Source organism: Lepidochelys kempii, chromosome 3 (genome assembly GCF_965140265.1).
Source record: "Lepidochelys kempii isolate rLepKem1 chromosome 3, rLepKem1.hap2, whole genome shotgun sequence".
NCBI classification, from domain to species: Eukaryota; Metazoa; Chordata; order Testudines; family Cheloniidae; genus Lepidochelys; species Lepidochelys kempii.
In genome coordinates, this window is record NC_133258.1 from 117,313,664 (window position 1) to 117,332,560 (window position 18,897).

Here is an 18,897-nt window from a genome sequence, read left to right on the forward strand (position 1 = left end):
ACGGATGTCCAACTTGTTCAGGGGAGAGGGATGAATTATATTTTTAATTATGGTCCATCAGTCAGGACTACAAAATTAGGATTACATACTGACCTCAGTCCACAGCAAACCTCTGATGAGCCCTGTTTTGTTGGATCACTACTGACAATGTTCTAGTTATTAAAGTTACTATTGAATATAGTATCACTCAGTGAAGCATGATTCACTGTATATGCAGTTACCTGATTAAATTGCATAACTGCATGCTCAATTGAGGCATACAATTGCATGCGTAAATTATTTGAAATTTAACTATATGATATGATATGGGGCTTTAACTGGATGCTTTACTCACTGCTGTGTGGCGCATCCTTCTGGCTGCTCTGGGGATTAGCTCTTTCAACCTGATGTCCCCTTCTTGTAGTTCCTCTCTTGCTCCTCAGGAGCTGTCTTGCCTCATCTTCATGGTTTAGCCCTCCAGCCAAGTCACAGTAGTCCTCCCCTTACAGTGTACTGTCAGCAGCTTCCTCACAGTCCCAGGTGGTCGTTAAATTGTCTGTCCTGGCTGGGCCACTCCCTCCATGGGTTGAATGCATGGTCCCAGACAGCCTCCAAGTTCTCTGCCCAGATTGTACCGATCACTGAGTGAGTGGCACAAAGTGAACCCAGACCTGCCCTCTACTCAGGGTTCCGATCCAGGGCTCTGTATCTAGCAGCGAGGATCTGGACAACCATAAACCTTCCTGCCGCTCCCCTGGACTAGTTTCTACCTTACGTATTCCAGGCTCACATTGTCCATTCTTCTAGCCAAAGCCCTCTTTTTGGTTCCAAATCCCTTTCTCTCCCTCCTCCCAGAGAAAGTGACTTTCTGCTACTAGCTCCCTCACTTTATAGATGAGCTGTCTGCTCCTGCACAGGTGAGCCTCCCTTGATTAGGTCTTTCCTTTCAGCCTAAATGTCTCCCTCCTCTCCCCTCTCCCCCATCCCATTGCAGCCTAATAGGTTAATTGGCCTATCTGGCCTATGTTAACCCCTTCAGGGTGAGTGTGGAATGCACACAGGCATATATGTTCAACATTAACTTCCCACTGAGATTGGTGAAATCTTTCCTTTCTTCTTACAAAGCTCTTGCCTTTTTTTCCCCTAGTTGTACTCGCTAAATGAATACAAACCACCTATTTCTAAGGCTAAAATGACACAGATCACTAAGGCAGCAATCAAGGCTATAAAGGTAAGGAATTGACTGTTTTTTATTTCCCTTCAGTTACTGTTATTTTTACTTCTTAAATAACCTGATAAAATGCAGAATTTGCTAATAACTTTTTTTCGTTCTGTATGTCTTCTCCAAGTTATGGGCAGGTATGATAAGTAATGGGGATTTTACAGGTTTAGCTGACAGTTTTGGCTTAAAATTTTTTGTTACTGGTGGTGATAAGTGAGAAAGAAAGACCTTAGCTTGACTCTTAGGGCAGGCCTACACTATGGGGCTAAGTCGACCGAAGTTATGCAACTCCAACTATGAGAATAACTTAACTGGAGTTGACATACCTTAGTTCGATTTACTGCGGTGTCTACACTGTGCTGGGTCGACTTACCTTATGCTTGTCGGTCCGGAGGAGTACCAGAGTTGATGGGAGAGTGATCGGTGGTGGATTTAGTGGGTCTTCACTGGACCCGCTAATTTGATCCCTGGTGGATCGATCGCTGCAGTGTCGATCCATGGTAAGTGAAGACAAGCCCTTAGAGCCTAACATGAGTGTGCAGGTCTAGAAGTTAAAGATTTTTTTTCTATTTTTTGATTGCAAATTTGCTCTGGAATGAGTGAAATACAATAAAGATCAAAACCCACAAAGCCATCTTTATATTTTCAGAATAGAAGCCTAGGTGCTGCACCACCTGGCTTGAAGTAGTTTCCATTATATAAAAAGTTTACAGTTTGGTTCAGTGGATCTCAGCACCTCCATTATATAAATTGTTCCAGCACCCCTGAATAGAAGTGCACTTCAAGGTTGTGTAATAGTCACAATTATACCCTCTTTTTTTATGGTCATAGAATTCTAAAATACTTTGTGGTGTGGCACAGTATTCAGCATTTGTGGGGTTTTATTTTTCATGTTCATTGAATACAAATTATAGACCTGTTAGTATATGAATAAGATTTTACATCCCTAAATGAAAAAAAAATTAGAAAACAGCGTTGAAAAATGGAGGAAAAGACGCAGGTTATGCAGTTGAAAGAATGGAAAATAGGAGAAAAAAATATGAGAGAGTATAAAAGCAAGGGAGACATTAAGCCTTGGCACCTATATTTTTACTCTGAGTATTCTGAGGTGTTTTGGTGTCAAGGAAATTACTGGCACCTGAACTGGGGAGTTAGGCAATCAGAGGTAGTGGCATGACAGCAGGGGAATGGAATGAACAGGTGGAGATTGAGGAATAAGTAAGAGCGCTATGTAAAGTATGGTTTGCAGTGTACCAGAATTGCTGCAAAATTTGATCAAACAGCAGTTTGTGTGATGCACCACATAATAGCTGCTGAACTAAGTGGTTAGTAATAATAATACTTGAGGGACCTGGTGGGTTAGGTAGCATCTTTTTTTGGATCAACTTGTATTGGTGAGAGAGACAAGCTTTCCAGCTTACACAGAGCTCTTCTTCAGGTCTGGGAAATATGACTTTTCTCTGAGTGCGTTTCCTACACCTGAAGAAGAGCACATAATTAATGCCAAATGATATAATAAAAAGTAATGTTATAATTAAAAAACAGCAGCACAACAATAGCAACCCACTATCGTTGTTTGTGTTATACCACATGGAAATCCATATTTTGTAATGGACTTAGAACTCTCTTATAACTCTAAGTATGAGCAGAGGGGGAATCTCTGTCACACACTGAGCATTACAGAGTTCTTGGTTGCTCTGGGCTGCAGAGCTGCCTGTGTACGAAAGTCAGGAGGCAGCCATAAATTAGAGAAGCTGCCGCCTTTGCCGCCCCCCCGCTCCTCCCCCCCAAGTGGTGCATTCTGGATTGCAACCCCTGGAGGTATAACACAGAAACTCACCATGTGTTTCCGAATTTGCAATGTGATTTGGATAGAAATGTTCACTGGTATAGGATGTTCCAACAAGTGCAATGAACTAGGGCAACTTTTTCTGAATAACTTATTTTGAAAAAAATGGAGACTTGATAAAATCCTCGTTTACTTGTTTTCTCTTTTAGATTGGGAAATGCAAATTTTAAAGTGTTGTTAAAATATAGATCAATGGCATGATATTAGTATGTTGAATTATATGCAATAGGTCTAACTTTTCCTTTAGCTCCTTACAACAAAATAACAGTAGCTTTACAGGAATTTTGCCTTTCTCCTACTTCTGTAGCAATAAACATTTACGGTAGAAATTAAAGTCAAGTTGACAGAACTGTACGTTCAAATAATATTGGAGGTCAGATATGTATAAGCATTTTTGTTGGTTCCCTACTCTAAAAATATCTCTTATTTTTTAGTTCTACAAACACGTTGTACAGAGTGTTGAGAAATTCATTCAAAAGGTACGTAACTTGAGCGTATTGTATTAACATACAGATATAAACCAGGACTTAATATTCTACTATTTGAAATATAAATGAGAAGAGATTTTTTTTGTGGTGTGTGAGTATATATACAGATAAATATTTTGTGTGCATATAAAATTACAAAATTGAGTGGAATATCAGTCATGCAAAAATTCTGCATAAATAAGATAGTTCTCTTGATTGGAAAATAAGTTGGTGGTATATGTAAGATGAAATTGTTGCCTGAATGAGTACAGAGATAAGGTTATTAAAGTATTACTATTCTTTTTAGATCAGTTATCTTCAGAATTGGTATTAATTTTGTTTGTGTGTTCATGTAGAGTTAAAGGGATGCTGTCAACTTGAAAATTAGTCAGTTTAAACAAAGAAGAGTTTCATGTATTACAGCTTCCCTTGATTTCCTGCTAATATTTTCCATAGATTATAAAGTTTACAAAGGGACAACTGTCACCATCTAGTTTGGCTTGTATAACACAGGCCATAGAACTTCACTCAGTGATTCCTGCATTGAACTCAGTAATTTATGTTTGAACTGGAGCTTTTAGAAAGACATAGAATCTTGATTTAAAGATTCCAAGTGCTGGAGAATTTACTACATCAGTTGGTAAACTTTTCCAATGGTTAATTACCCTACTGTTAAAAATTTTCATCTTAGTCCCAGGTTGAATTTTTCTATAGTCAGGTTTCTGTTGTTGGCTCTTGTTATGCCTTTGTCTAAATCATGAGAACTTTGTAGTCTAAGATATCTTCTGCCTGATAGATATGCATTGTGATCAAATTACCTCTTAACCTTCTCTAATAAGAATATTAAGCTCATAAAGTCTCTCATTATAAGGCATGTTTTCCAGAGCACAAGTCATTCTTGTGGACTATACTAAATTTAACAACGGTACTCTCAGTGTAGTATGAGAGCAGGGGTAGGCAACCTATGGCACGCTTGCCAAAGGTGACACTCGAGCTGATTTTCAGTGGCACTCCCACTGCCCGGGTCCTGACCACCGGTCCAGTGGACTCTGCATTTTAATTTAATTTTAAATGAAGCTTCTTAAACATTTTAAAAACCTTATTTACTTTACATACAACAATAGTTTAGTTATATATTAAAGACTTATAGAAAGAGACCTTCTAAAAATGTTAAAATGTATTACTGGCACACGAAACCTTAAATTAGAGTGAATAAATGAAGACTCGGCACACCGCTTCTGAAAGGTTGCCGACCCCTGTATTAGAGCGTCATGTGTGGAGTTAGTGTGGTATAGCTATTGGGCTTTAAATTCAAAGTCCACCTCATACTGCACTCATGTCCTCATGTAAACACTCCCTTAGATGCATAAGACCTTACGTTGGCTGTGTTAAAATGTTTATTTTTTCATTATGTTCAGTTTACAAAGCAATCCATTTCTCTCCTTGTATCAGTGACATGTCCTTGTCATTCCTTACAACCCTACCTTATATGCCATTTGCAGACTTTATCAGTGCTGATTTAATATTTTCGTCCAGATCATTAACAGGTTATTGAATAACATTGCACTGAGAACCACCACTGCCAGGATTCCAATTGAAATAACTCCCTTGATGATTCCCCATTAACAATTGCATTTTGAGCTCCATCTCTGTTTTTATTTAATTTCGTATGTGCCATATTGATTTTGCATAGTACTAAATTTTAAATCAGAATATTGTGCACTACTAAGTCATACATCTTATAGAAGTTTAAAGTATATCACATCAGCAGTTACCAGATGCGTAATCTTATCAACAAATTATATTAAATTAATTTGAGGAGACTTATTTTGATTAAAGTTGTCAGCCATTCCATTATTTTGCCTGAAATCCATGTCAGGCTAATTGTCCTATATTTACCCAGGAGATTCAGTTTACCTTTATTTAAATACTGGCACAGCTTTGGCTTTCTTCCAGTTCTCTGACTCTTCTCTGCTTTTCCAAGATTTAATAAAAATGTACTCAAATGTTCCAAAAGGTGCTCAGCCAACTCTCTTAAAATTCTTGGATACAAGTTACCCAGACCTGATCACTTAAAAAAAAAGTGTTGTTTTTTTTTAAATGGATGCTTTTTAGCATCCTCCTTAGTTTCTGTTTGAAAAGAGACTCTCTTGTCATTGTGTGACATGAATTAGTAGTAGTAATTTATTTATGGCAGTAGCCGCTTTCTGCCAGGTACTTTCCAACTGTAAGGGTGGTCTCTTCTCCAGGGAACTCAGAGTCTAATGCATGTAATAGATACACTGTCCAGCTTTATTTCAGATACATAAATATTTATTGAACGCTTCTGCCGCTACTGCATCATTATTAAAAATTTTACAGTCTTCATCTAGTAATGGTCATATACCATTTCTAGAATTCCTTTTGTTCCTGATATATTTAAAAATTCCTTCTTATTGTCCTTAACCCTATTAGTCATAGGTATTTTTTGGATACCTTAGTTTCCTAAGGTGGAGTTGGTTTTAAACATGGTGTTGTTCAGTGTGACTGTTAATATACGGATTAGAAACAGGACCAGAAGGCGAGAAGCAACAGAGACTGGGATTGAGTGTGGGCAATGGGAGTTAAGGCTTATTCTACTCAAATCCTGAACAACTGATATACAGCCTCAGACTGGTAAACATAATACACCAATGTGCGCACATGTCAATTTCAAATTTGTAATTCTTATAAAGTAATTAATTAAAAAAAACTGATGAAAGTTTTCATAAACATTATAGAAAAACCTCTCATAGCAATAGTTAACAGTGTGACACTAAATGTCACTTGATTACACACAGTATTATAAAACCACAAACAGAACTATGCATAGTATAATTTATGAAAGCGATACTAACCTTGTATCAAGTGCAGAAACATGTACTTATTGGTAAACGTAGTTAGAAGTTAAGGATGCCTGATGGTAGTTCAGGATAAGGATGGAAATATGTGGGATCTAGGTAGTGGACGAGAGGTAGTTGAGGTGAGAAGCGGGAATTAATGGATGTAGTGTACATTGGATGTTTGGATGACTTGTATCTTATTTCCTTGCTTTTTATGATTTGCATTGGTGATAGGTACACCTATTTATTCACCTGAATGCTAAGCTAATGATATTTTAATGGGAATATTTTGAAATACACATCCATTTCAGTTGTGTGCACACACCCAGTGAACTGTTGCTGGAGAATTTTACCTCAGCGGTACCCATCAAGGCAGCGTATGTGTTCTCTGCTGCCTCATGCTGCTGTGCGATGGTGTATAGGGCGGAGCCTCCCCCTCGACCTCTGTTTCTTCTTACCGCCCACAATGGTTGTTGGAACATTCTTCCTTGCTTCTGCAAGTTCTTCTTTGAATAGATGCAGATGTGTATTCCACTTAGGTGTGTGCACACCCAGCACACCGGAGCTGGAAATTTTGCCAAGCAGTACACGTAGAGAGGCGGCACTCCCCCCTCGTGGCTGTGGCTCCTCTGCTGGCTATGTGAGGCAGCGCCACCCAAATCCCTCTCAGTTCCATCTTTTTGCCCATGGCTGGAGTCAGAGATCTGTGTGGTTGTCACCTCACAAATAGTCTTAGTCTAGTTCTTATTGTATGTAGTTAGTAGTTAATGTTAGTATTAGTTGTAGGGCTGTCAAGCTATTAAAAAAATTAATTGTGCAATTAATCGCACTGTTAAACAATACTAGAATACCATTTATTTAAATATTTTTGGATGTTTTCTACTTTTTCAAATATATTGATTTCAGTTATAACAGTACAAAGTGTACAGTGCTCACTGTATTTATTTTTTATTACAAATATTTGCACTGTAAAAAACAATGAAATAGTATTTTTCAATTCACCTAATACATACTGTAGTGCAATTCTTTATTATGAAAGTTGAACTTACAAATGTAGAATTATGTACCAAAAAAACCTGCATTCAAAAATAAAACAATGTAAAACTTTAGAGCCTACAAGTGCACTCAGTCCTACTTCTTGTTCAGATAGTTGCTCAGGCAAACAAGTTTGTTTACATTTGCAGGAGATAATGCTGCCTGCTTCTTGTTTACAGTGTCACCTGAAAGCGAGAACAGGCATTTGCATGCCATTGTTGTAGCTTGGGTCTCAAGATATTTACGTGCGAGATGCGCTAAAGATTCATACGTCCTTTCATGCTTCAACCACCATTCCAGAGGACGTGCGTCCATGCTGATGATGGATTCTGCTTGATAACAATCCAAAGTAGTGTGGTTCATGATGCATGTTCATTTTTGTCATCTGAGTCAGATGCCACCAACAGAAATTGATTTTCTTTTTTGGTGGCTTGGGTTCTGTAGTTTCTGTGTCAGAGTGTTGCTCTTTTAAGACTTCTGAAAGCATTCTCCACACCCTGTCCCTCTCAGATTTTGGAGGGCACTTCAGATTCTTAAACCTTGGGTCTAACGTTGCAACTATCTTTAGAAATCTGATATTGGAACCTTCTTTGTTTTTTTGTCATATCTGCAGTGAAAGCGTTCTTAAATCAAACAATATATGTGAGGTTGTCATTTGAGACTACCATATCACAAAATATATGGCAGAATGCAGGTAAAACCATGGAGCAGGAGACATACAATTCTCTTCCAAGGAGTTCAGTCACAAATTTAATTAACACAATTTTTTTAATGAACATTATCAGTATGGAAGCATGTCCTCTGGAATGCTGGTCGAAGCATGAAGCGGCATACGAATGTTGAGCATATCTGGCACATAAATACCTTGCAACGCCAGCTACAAAAGTGCCATGCAAATGTCTGTTCTCACTTTCAGGTGACATTGTAAATAAGCAGGGAGCATTATCTCCCATAAATGTAAACAAACTTGTTTCTCTTACTGATTGGCTGCACAAGAAGTAGGACAGAATGGAGTAGTAGGCTCTAAAGTTTTACATTTTGTTTTTCAGTGCAGTTATGTAACAACAAAAAAAATCTACATTTGTATGTTGCACTTTTAGATAAAGAGATTACACAACAGTGCTAATATGAGGTGAATTGAAAAATACTGTTTCTTTTGTTATATTTACAGTGCAAATATTTGGAATCAAAAGTAATATAAAGTGAGCACTGTACACTTTGTATTCTGTGTTGTAATTGAAATCAATAAATTTGAAAATGTAGAAAAACATCCGAAAATATTTAATAAATTTAAATTGGTATTCTGTTTAACAGTGCGATTAAAACTGCGATTAATAGCAATTAATTTTTTTGAATTAATTGCATGGGTTAATTGTGATTAATCGACAGCCCTAGTTAGTTGTAGTGGTCTGTTCCCCTGGTGGTACCCTCACTGGGGTTTAAATATTGTCCTCTGTGCGGAGAAGCAATCCCTATACGCTGTACCTTCTTTGTCGTAGCAAGAGCCACCTCAAAAAGCATTGTTCAATCTGCAGATTGCTCAAGAAAAGAACACTGGTGGTTTAGGACCTTCGCCTTAAGCAGCACCTGCTTGAACAGTCCATGTGGCCTGGTCTGGTACTGAGGCCCTCATCATGTCGAAGATCACGCTTGGGCTCTCTCAGGAGTCATGTCACTCCTCCCCTTCTCTTTAGCTGGTTCTACTGATGTATGAGAAGGAAGAACCAGACCCAGTTCGGACAGGAGCTTCCTCATCATCCCCAGACCACCACCAATAGAAGGAGTTGTTGCAGGGGGTTGCTGTTGATTTATAAATCTTGCTAGAGGAGGTCCAGGACCCTTAGCATCAACTCCTGGGCATTTTACAACCACAGGGACTGGTCAGCATGGCCCTCCCAATCACCTAGGCCATATTAGAACTAGTCAGAGCAGTTTGTGTCCCTACACCAAAAAGAGCCAACAGATGCTATTTTGTGCTGGCCAAGGGTGTGGACTTCTTGTTTTCTCATCCTGCCCCCAAGAAGTTAGGGGAACAAGTGGCTACGGAGAGAGCTTGGTCACACTACCAAAAATTTACTGCAGCAGTTAAAGAATCAGGGAGAATAGACCTCCTAGGTAGGAAGGTTTTCTCCTCTGCAGACCTCAAATTTCATATTGCTAATTACCAGGCCTTTATTTTAACCATTTGAACATCTGTGCTAGGCTTGTGACATTTAAAGATAAGCTACCTATGGAAGACTCAGTCCAGTTCCAGTCCTCTCTGGATGAGGGGAGTTTGGTAGCAAAGGTGGCTCTTCAGGCTGCGGTAGATACCGCAGATACAGCATCCAGATCTTTAGCCACAGCACTGGACATGCGAAGGAGCTTGTGGCTTCAATCATTGGGCTTCCCTAGAGAGGTCCAAAATACTATCCAAGACTTCCCCTTCGATGAGTCCAGCCTTTTTAATGAAAAGACAGACGCATCTCTCTGTTCTCTAAAGGACTCAAGATCCACCCTGCAGTCCCTGGGAATTTACACTCCAGCCCCGTTCCCATTCATGCTTCTTTTCATAAGAGTGAACATGCCAAGTTTTCTTAACTGTTCTTCATAGGTCGGGTTTTCTAAACCTTTAATCATTTTTGTTGCTCTTCCCTGGATATACCCACATATTTCCTAAAGTGTAGTGCTAAATTTGGACACAGCACTCCAGCTGATACCTCACTTGTATAGAGTAGAGCAGGACAATTACCTCCTGACTCTTTGGACTTGTCTACACTTAAAATGCTGCAGCGGCACTGCTTCAGTGAAGACACTACCCATGCTGATGGGAGTGCTTTTTATGTCAGCATAGGTAATGCACCTCCCCAGGAGGCAGTAGCTAGGTCAGTAGGAGAATTCTCCCGTTTACTTATCGCTTTCTACACTAGGGGTTAGGTCAGTTTAATTGCATTATTCAGGGGTGTGGATTTTTCAGGTCCCCGAGCATCATAGTTATACCGATCTAATTTTCTAGTGTAGACGAGCCCTTATATACAACACTCCTGTGACTACATCCCAGAATGACATCATCCTTTTTTGCAACTGCATCACATTATTGACCCATTCAATTTGTGATCCTCTATAACCCGCCAGATCCTTTTTAGCAGTGCTGCCACTTAGCTAGTTGTAGTTACGCATTTAATTTTTACTTCCTAAGTATAGTCCTTTGCTTGTCTTTACTGAATTTCATCTTGTTGATTTCAGTCCAATTCTCTTAGTTTATGAAGGTCATTGTGAATTCTAATCCTGTCCTCCGAAGTGCTTGCAACCTCTCCCAGCTTGCTGTCATCCGCAGGCTTTATAATCTTACTCTCCACTCCATTATCCAAGTCATTAATGAAAATATTGAATACTGGACCCAGGACTGACCCCAGCGGGATTCTGCTACATATATCTTCCCAATTTGATAGCAAACCATTCATAGATGGATAACTACTATTTCAGTTCAGTCTTTAACCAGTTGTGCACCCATCTTGTAGTAATTTCATCTAGATCATGTTTTCCTACTTTGCTTATGAGAATGTTATGTGGGACTATGTCAAAAGCCTTACTAAAATCAAGATATATCACTTCTGCTTCCTCCCCTATCCACTAGGCTAGTAACCCTGTCAGAGAAGGAAATTAGGTTGGTTTGGCATGATTTGTTCTTGACCAATACGTGATGATTATTCATTGTAACTCTATTATCCTCTAGGTGTTTACAAATTAATTGTTTTTAATTATTTGTTCCAGTATTTTTTCAGGTGTTGAAGTTAGGCTGATTGGTTTATAATTCCCTGGGTCCTCTCTGTTCCCCTTTCAAAAGATAGGTACTGTGATTGTCCCTTTTCCAGTTTTCTGGGACCTCACCCGTGCTTCTTGAGTTCTCAAAGATAATTGCTCACGGTTCTGAGATGACTTCAACTAATCTCTTAAGTACCCTCGGATGAATTTTACTCACTTAAATACATCTAACTTACCAAAATATTCTTTAATCTGTTCTTTCCATGTTTTGGCTTGTGGTCCTTCCCCCTTGTTAATTAATTGTGTTGAGTATCTGGTTACTATTAATGTTTTTTAGTGAAGATTGAAGAAAAATGGGCATTAAACATCTCAGCCTTCTTGATGTCATCAGTTTAGTGCTCTTTCCCCACTAACTATACCTACACTTTCCTCCTTCTTTATCATACTCCTAACATACTTATAGAACCTGTTCTTATTGCCTTTTATGTCCCTTGCTAAGTGTAACTCATTTCGTGCCTTAGCCTTTCTGATTTTGTTCCTACATGCTTGTGCGTGCTGTTCTTTTGTACTCCTCCTTAGCAATTCGTCCATGTTTCTATTTTTTGTAGGATTCCATTTTGTTTTTCAGGTCACTAAGAGCTCATGATGAAGCCATGTTGGCTTATTACTCTTTCTATCTTTCCGTCGCATTGGGATAATTTGCAGTATTGCCTTTAATATTGTCTCCTTGTGAAACTGCCAGCTCTCCTGAACTCCTTTATCCCTTAGATAATTAGTACAAGTGAGAAACCAGGTAAGAGATAATGCTGAAAGACTTAGCGCTGAGACTGGACAGCATATTAGACACATGAGTTTACAATAAGTAAAGGAGTACTTGTGGCACCTTAGAGACTAACCAATTTATTTCAGCGTGAGCTTTTGCATCCAATGAAGTGAGCTGTAGCTCACGAAAGCTCATGCTCAAATAAATTGGTTAGTCTCTAAGGTGCCACAAGTACTCCTTTCCTTTTTGCAAAGACAGACTAACACGGCTGTTACTCTGAAACATGAGTTTACAATGTGCTATACATATGTTTATGGGCTGCATGAGCCAAGAAGGTAACCACACCTATCCATACAGCTTCTGTGCAAACACTCCTGAAATATTGCTTATGGCATCATGTTGCTGACAGTTTAGAGGGATTCCAGAGAAGAACCACAAAAGTGATAGGAGGCTGCAGCGGTTGAGATTTAAGGAAAGATTAGAAAATCTAAATACATAGAGCTGGTTTAAGCAATGACTGAAGAACAAAACAAAGATCTTGGTATTCAAGATAAGTATTCAAGGTTGTAAACACCAAGGAGAGGAAGGAATTAATTATATGATGTTATATACTGGGTTACAAATGGAAGAAAACAAATGGAAAAATTAAGGTGAATATCCAGAAAAACGTCTTGATGATGAGTACTATTAAGTTGTGGACCACTTTTCCTGGGGAAATAGTGGGATCAGCAATAACTTGGGACTTTTAAAACTGGACTGTCCAAATTGCTAGGAAATGTAGAGATACAGACTAGAAGATGTTTTCTGTCTCTTATTTCTGTGACTCTAATGATAGGAAAGTTGCATTATTGTGTTTAAGATTCTAATTGCAACCAATACAAAATATAATTGAGAATATTTTATGAACTGTCTTAGGTTTCATTTATTTCTTAGGCTTGGTCTGTGCACTTAGTTGCACAAGTTTAAAGTTGTGTGTTTAAACCGATTTAGCTAAACAAGCATAAATGCCTGAGAGACTCTCTTAAATCAAGTTAAAACCTGTTTTAGGTTGGATCAGTAAATGTACAGATGCAAGATGTACTGATATAAGAGTGGCTGCACAAAGGTTTGCACCAGTTTAACTAAATCTGTCTTTAAACTGATTTTAGTTACAGTGGTTCAGCTTTGTGCATTCACAAGACCTTGGGAGTAATTTCTCCTGTGTAAAGTTTCCTTTGTAACTAGGATTGTATTTTATGCATTAGTGATCTTATAGGTACTACGCCATTTGTATATAATATAAGTTTCAAATTTTCCCAGAGTTTTAAAATGTTTACAATTGGTGTCATCTCAAGTAAATAAGCGTATGAGTGTTTAGAGACAGAAATAGTTAATAATTTGCTATTTCGGATGAAGGTTTGTCATATTGCTTACAGGGACTTCCAGTGAGCCAGTGTTTTGAGTGAGTGATTGATAAAAAGAAAAAAATATAGAGAAGCTTACTAACATCCAGCCCCCAACTCCCTTTGTTGAGATTCTTTCTCCCTGGTCATTAGTGCAGTGCTTTTTATTTGACCAAGGTACAAGAGCATTACATTTCTAAACTTGTTTTAGTTTAATTATAAGTCCAGTTTTTTTGGAATGATGTGAAATTTGATATGCAGCATGCTGCATATAAGTACTATGAGCTGAAAATTTGAACCAGGCTGTAATAATTGAGATGGCTTCACATTTATCATGTATATATACAGTGCAGACTTAGATATAAAATGCCTTTTTAAAAAATAGTATATATATTTAAAGTTTAATTGTTATGAGATTGATATCCATAGAACTTAGACTAAAAATTTTTGTGCACCATCACAAGCATTTACTTGTACTGGTAAGTCAATTTATAAAATGTAAGGAGTGGAAAAATCTAGTCATATGAGATTTTGTTGATATTTTCTGTCCTTGGGCTCTTAACTATGTGATTTTGTTCTTTTTCAGTTATACATTATTTTTAAACTATCTTCTTTGTGTAGTGCAAACCAGAATACAAGGTGCCTGGTCTCTATGTCATTGACTCTATTGTGCGACAGTCCCGGCATCAGTTTGGGCAAGAGAAGGATGTGTTTGCTCCTAGATTCAGCAATAATATCATCAGCACTTTCCAGAATTTATACCGTTGTCCTGGGGATGACAAGGTATGTCTTGTTTCTTCTAAAACTAACACAATTATTAGAATTTCTTTTTTCAAAGAAAATTTAAAAGGTTTGACGACATTAGTGTTTTATTTTAGCAGACCTAATTGTAACCCGTATAACTCTTCTTAAGGAAATTTTTAAAAAAATCTGAAAGTATATGTGGTCTGAGGGAGAACAGTCTCCAATTAGATCCAGGGGCACTTCTACCTAAGGTGCTTGTGAAGAGAGACAACTGGTTGAAATGAGGTGTCTATATGAGAAGAGAGAGCAAGATCTATGTAGAAGTGTACTGCAAAGGAATGTCGTCCATCCGTCCCCCCCGCGCGCCCCCCCCCGCCTATTGTGAGGACAGTAGATAGGAAGTTTCTACAAGGTGTATCGGAGGAGGTGATTGGATATGTATTCTCAGGATGAGCCAACACATTTTGGTTCAGAATTGGAAGAGAGAGCAGCAGCAATGCATGACACTTTCCAAATTGATGGTATCCAGTATGAAAAAATTGTATTGGTAAAATTAGTATAGTCTTGAATTGTGAATTATATGAAATACCTTGGAAAGAAAGTACAACTTTTATTTGTGGCGGAATCCTTATGCCAATTTTGTGTTTGGCAGAGCTGACGGGGAGACGGTAAAGTTGTTGTTTTAAGCTACCTTTCCACTCCTTTGATTGTGAGGATAGCCAGGGACTGAACAGTTCTAACTTTCACTATATGGAACAGTTCTTTTGGGGCCTTTCCAACGAGCCAGGGTCACTGCCAGAACGTCCCTACGCAGGTGGGAGGTAGGGAAGACTAACAGGAGGCACAGCCAGCTCTACCCCAGAAAAGGAATCTTCCACTCTTATGTAGGTGTTGATTAAAAATACACTTTTTGTGTATGCTCAATAGAATGTTGACAAATCAAACGCAGTTTTCCTGGGAACACACAAAAGCATTCAAGGAAGGCTATTTCTGTACCATATTCAACTTTCTATCTCCTGAAATTTCTGTGCTAGAGTTGTTCATTAGAAGGCTGTGAGAACATGGTTTTATAACATGGAAAATGACTCTTTTCTCCTCTTTCCTTGCTCCCAACTCCAAGTCACTTTGTTTTTTAAAAATTGCTAAATGTAGTTTTGTTCAAACTTTCAAAAATAAATCACCTTTGGGCAGAATTAAAACACAGAAAATTTCAGCATGATAATTGAAGGTTTTGGAGAGCTAAGAGCAACTCAAAACAGGTTTAGGATGGAAGCACTTTTGTAAGCTTAAGTTGATTTAAAATGAGCTAGTTAAATTGACATCACAATTCTCTTTATGAAATTGCTGAGACTATTTTCACAGTTCCTTGCAGAGTGTTAAAGGAAACTGACATCTAAGTCCAAAGTTCATCTATATTATTGCAATACTTTCTAATTATTGTAATTCAGTGTGAAAGCTCTTCCAGATTAATACTTTAAAATACACTACTTCATCAACAAAATTACATTTTAAAAATAGCCTCTAGCATGACTTACACACACAGTTTTGGGCTCCTTCTGCTGTCTCAGCAGCAGTAGGTAACTGTAATTATTCTGAGTTGTGCACATTTCAGTGGACAAAAATGATGCTGGTGCTCAGAAGTAGATACATTTGAGCCATGTTTAATATGTGCTTGTATTAAAATGCTAGGAGGGGAGGAAAGATTTCTTGTTTTTAAGTGTCAATAACTCTTAAATTATTCCCTTAAGATTATTTTCTAGTGTTATCCCCCAAGAATAATAGTACAGAATTTGGAGGAGCCAAACTAATACTTTTCTAGTATGCTTCTAAATATGCAAGACTTTCTACCTTCATAAATTGACAGTATCAAACATGACAGTCATCATGTAGTTTTCTAGCTTTAATCCTTTTGTTGTCCTATCTTTCCTTTAGAGTAAAATTGTTAGAGTGCTAAATTTGTGGCAGAAGAATAATGTATTCAAGAGTGAAATTATTCAGCCTCTCCTGGATATGGCAGCAGGAATTCCTCCTCCAGTTTTGACTCCAGTTTTGCCCAGTACAACAGCTGCTATGAGCAACAATACACCAGGTAAAGGAAAATGGGATATAAGTCTCTCAGTGAATTAGAAAGCTTGCTTCAACATTTGGAACAGAATTTTCTGTTCGGCTATCAACATTTGCCAACTTGACATGCTTGAAATTGGACCAAAATTTTCACTAGCCTTCAGGAAAGTATTAAAACTAAATTGAATGGTTTGAAAGATGAAAGTTGATCTACTAATAACTAACCAGCATGTAGGTCAGGGAAGTACCATAAATAGAAAGTGGTCAGGCCAGTTACATTTACTTCCCAAATACACATGCTTTCTTTATTTGTAATATGCAGTTTGTCCAAGGGTGCATTTGTTTAAATCAGAGAAATTTAAATTACTGATTTTAGTCGTGATTTAAATAATCAATTTCATTCTTGTTTTGCATTTGTACTTCTAAGTTATTTTCCTAGAGAAGAGTAGATTCTCATTAAAATGTTGAATTGCAATATAATATAGACCAGGGATCGGTAACCTTTGGCACGTGGCCCTCCAGGGACAGTTTGTTTACCTGCATATCTGCAGGTTCAGCTGATTGCAGCTCCCAGTGGCCGCGGTTCACCGTCCCAGGCCAATGGGGGCTGCGTGAAGCGGCGCAGGCCGAGGGATATTTTTGTTCATAGATTGGAAGAGGAAAGCAAGCTTTCCTGTTTTTTCAACTACCATTCAGTTTCTTAACTTTGAATGAACTAGTCATTGAACTGAACTAGTTGAATAAACTGAAATGAAGAAAATATTCTCTCTCCACCTGCAAAAGAGGCTTCTGCTGTTAAAATTTGGTTTAGCACTTCTTCAAACTCTAGTTGCAGGTACTTAGCCAGTGACTTCCACTTCAGTATTTGACTTTCTTAAAAATTTTGGCAACAAATATGTACTGTTTAGTATTAATTTTGTAATATGATTTAAATGATTGTAATAAATTATTGTAAATTTAGGTTTTATCACATTGTCATTTCAAATTTAATTTTAAATAGGTTTATTGAAAAAAATCTATTAAAATTTAAGAAATCCAATTTAAATAAAAAAAATACATTTTTTTCCCAACAAACTTCCATTTTTTTATCCACCCTGTTTTATCCAATAAAAAAGGGTTTTATGGTTGCAAATGCAAATGATGGATCAGTGAACTATCCTGGGGGGGGACCTTGTTAAATATTGGTGCCATAAGTGTGTGAGAATCTCTTATCGAGGATCATTGTCTTGCATTTACTTCAAGCAAAATTTGTATTTCTATTTGCTGTACATATGATCATACTTAACTGATAATCTAAGGACTTGCCCTGACATTGCATATTGTCAGGGAGTTTGATTTCTTCTGTTTGTGTAGACTTAATCAGATTAATATACATGAAATAATTTAAACATGCACTATTTATGTAGAAAATCCAAAATATAAACTTGTTTATACACATGAAACGGTTGTATTTTTCATTTGTGTGTGTGTATGTATATAGTTTATCATGTGAACTAGGTAAGCACTTTGCTTGAGCTTCATGTCTCTTGTGTGCATTTTTTTTTATATTTGTACTCTTTTTACTGTATTAAACTGCTGGTATCATCACTTTTTTACCATACTAACACTTTTTGAAATCTGATGTGAATTATTTTTTAAAACATTATTGCAGTAGTTTGGATTTGGCATTGTTCAGCACTTGCCTTCACTTCTGAGTTACAGAAAGGAGGTGATGTTGCTCTGACATCTGGAGCAGCATTCATCAGACCTACAGCATGGAACTAATCAGCAAAATCCCAGCCTGAGAGCTCTTTTGACTCAGAAATATTCATCTCCAAAGGAATTTGGATGGGAGAAAGACAAAACAGAGGAGACTATCACCCCTGAATCTGGCAGCTGTGGGTGGAAATTATAAGTAAAGTAGGCAGGCCCAGCCTGCAGATGAGCTGGGAGAGTGCAGCAAGGTTGCAGGTTACTGGACATCTTTATTATAGTTATCTGTGGAGCAAGTGTATCTCTTCCCTGAAGTTTTATCTTGCAGCAGGCCAGGAGCTAACATCTATCCAAAGCTAGAGTTGTTCACCTGTTTCCTCTTCTAGCAATTGTTCTACAGTAATTCCTCACTTAAAGTCGTACCGGTTAACGTTGTTACGTTGCTGCTCAATTAGAGAATGTGCTCGTTTAAAGTTGTGGAATGCTCCCTTATAACGTTGTTTGGCAGCTGCCTGCTTTCGTCCACTGCTTGCAGAAAGAGCAGCTGGCGGGGGCTTGGAACCAGCGTGGACTGGCAGCCCCACTATCAGCTCCCTTAAGTTCCCTGTGCGGAAGCTGCCCAGCAGGCTATCAATTGCTGGGCAGTTCAGCTGTCCCTCCCCCCACTGCCGTGTGCTGCTCCTGCCCTCTGCCTTGGAGCTGATCCCGGGAGCCTCCCTCTTGCTGTGTGGGGGAAGGGGGAGAGGGGTGTTAATGTCAGGGTGTCCCCCTCCCATCGCTCCTGACCCTTTACCCCCTCTCCATAGAGCTGTGGGGGTGGGGGAACATGACAGGGCTCAGGATGGAGGGAGCTTGCTGGCAGCAGCTGCTGTCTCAACTTGCTGATTAACTTAAAAAGGCAGTGTACTTAGAGTGGGGTCAGTGTACTTAAAGGGGCAATGCGCGTCTCTTTCACACACACGATGTGTGTCTCTGTCTCTCTCTGCCATGCTGTCTCTCCTCCCTCCATTCCTGCTACCTTGTAGAGTGTGAGACTGCATTAACAACATGTTAACCCTTGAGGGCTCAGCGGAGTGCTAGTTCATCATTTAGCAG

General features: G+C 38.4%; 1 protein-coding gene across 2 annotated transcripts in view; it reads left to right on the forward strand.

Moving 5' to 3' along the window:
- The window catches only part of SCAF8 (SR-related CTD associated factor 8), a 133,962-nt gene that overhangs the window by 22,002 nt on the left and 93,063 nt on the right, over positions 1 to 18,897 (forward strand). For both annotated transcript variants that reach the window (XM_073337718.1, XM_073337716.1), the window contains exons 2-5: positions 1,127 to 1,210; positions 3,485 to 3,529; positions 13,924 to 14,085; positions 15,979 to 16,135. In XM_073337718.1, coding sequence (XP_073193819.1) covers positions 1,127 to 1,210; positions 3,485 to 3,529; positions 13,924 to 14,085; positions 15,979 to 16,135 — 448 coding nt within the window. The remainder of the gene's footprint in view (positions 1 to 1,126; positions 1,211 to 3,484; positions 3,530 to 13,923; positions 14,086 to 15,978; positions 16,136 to 18,897) is intronic.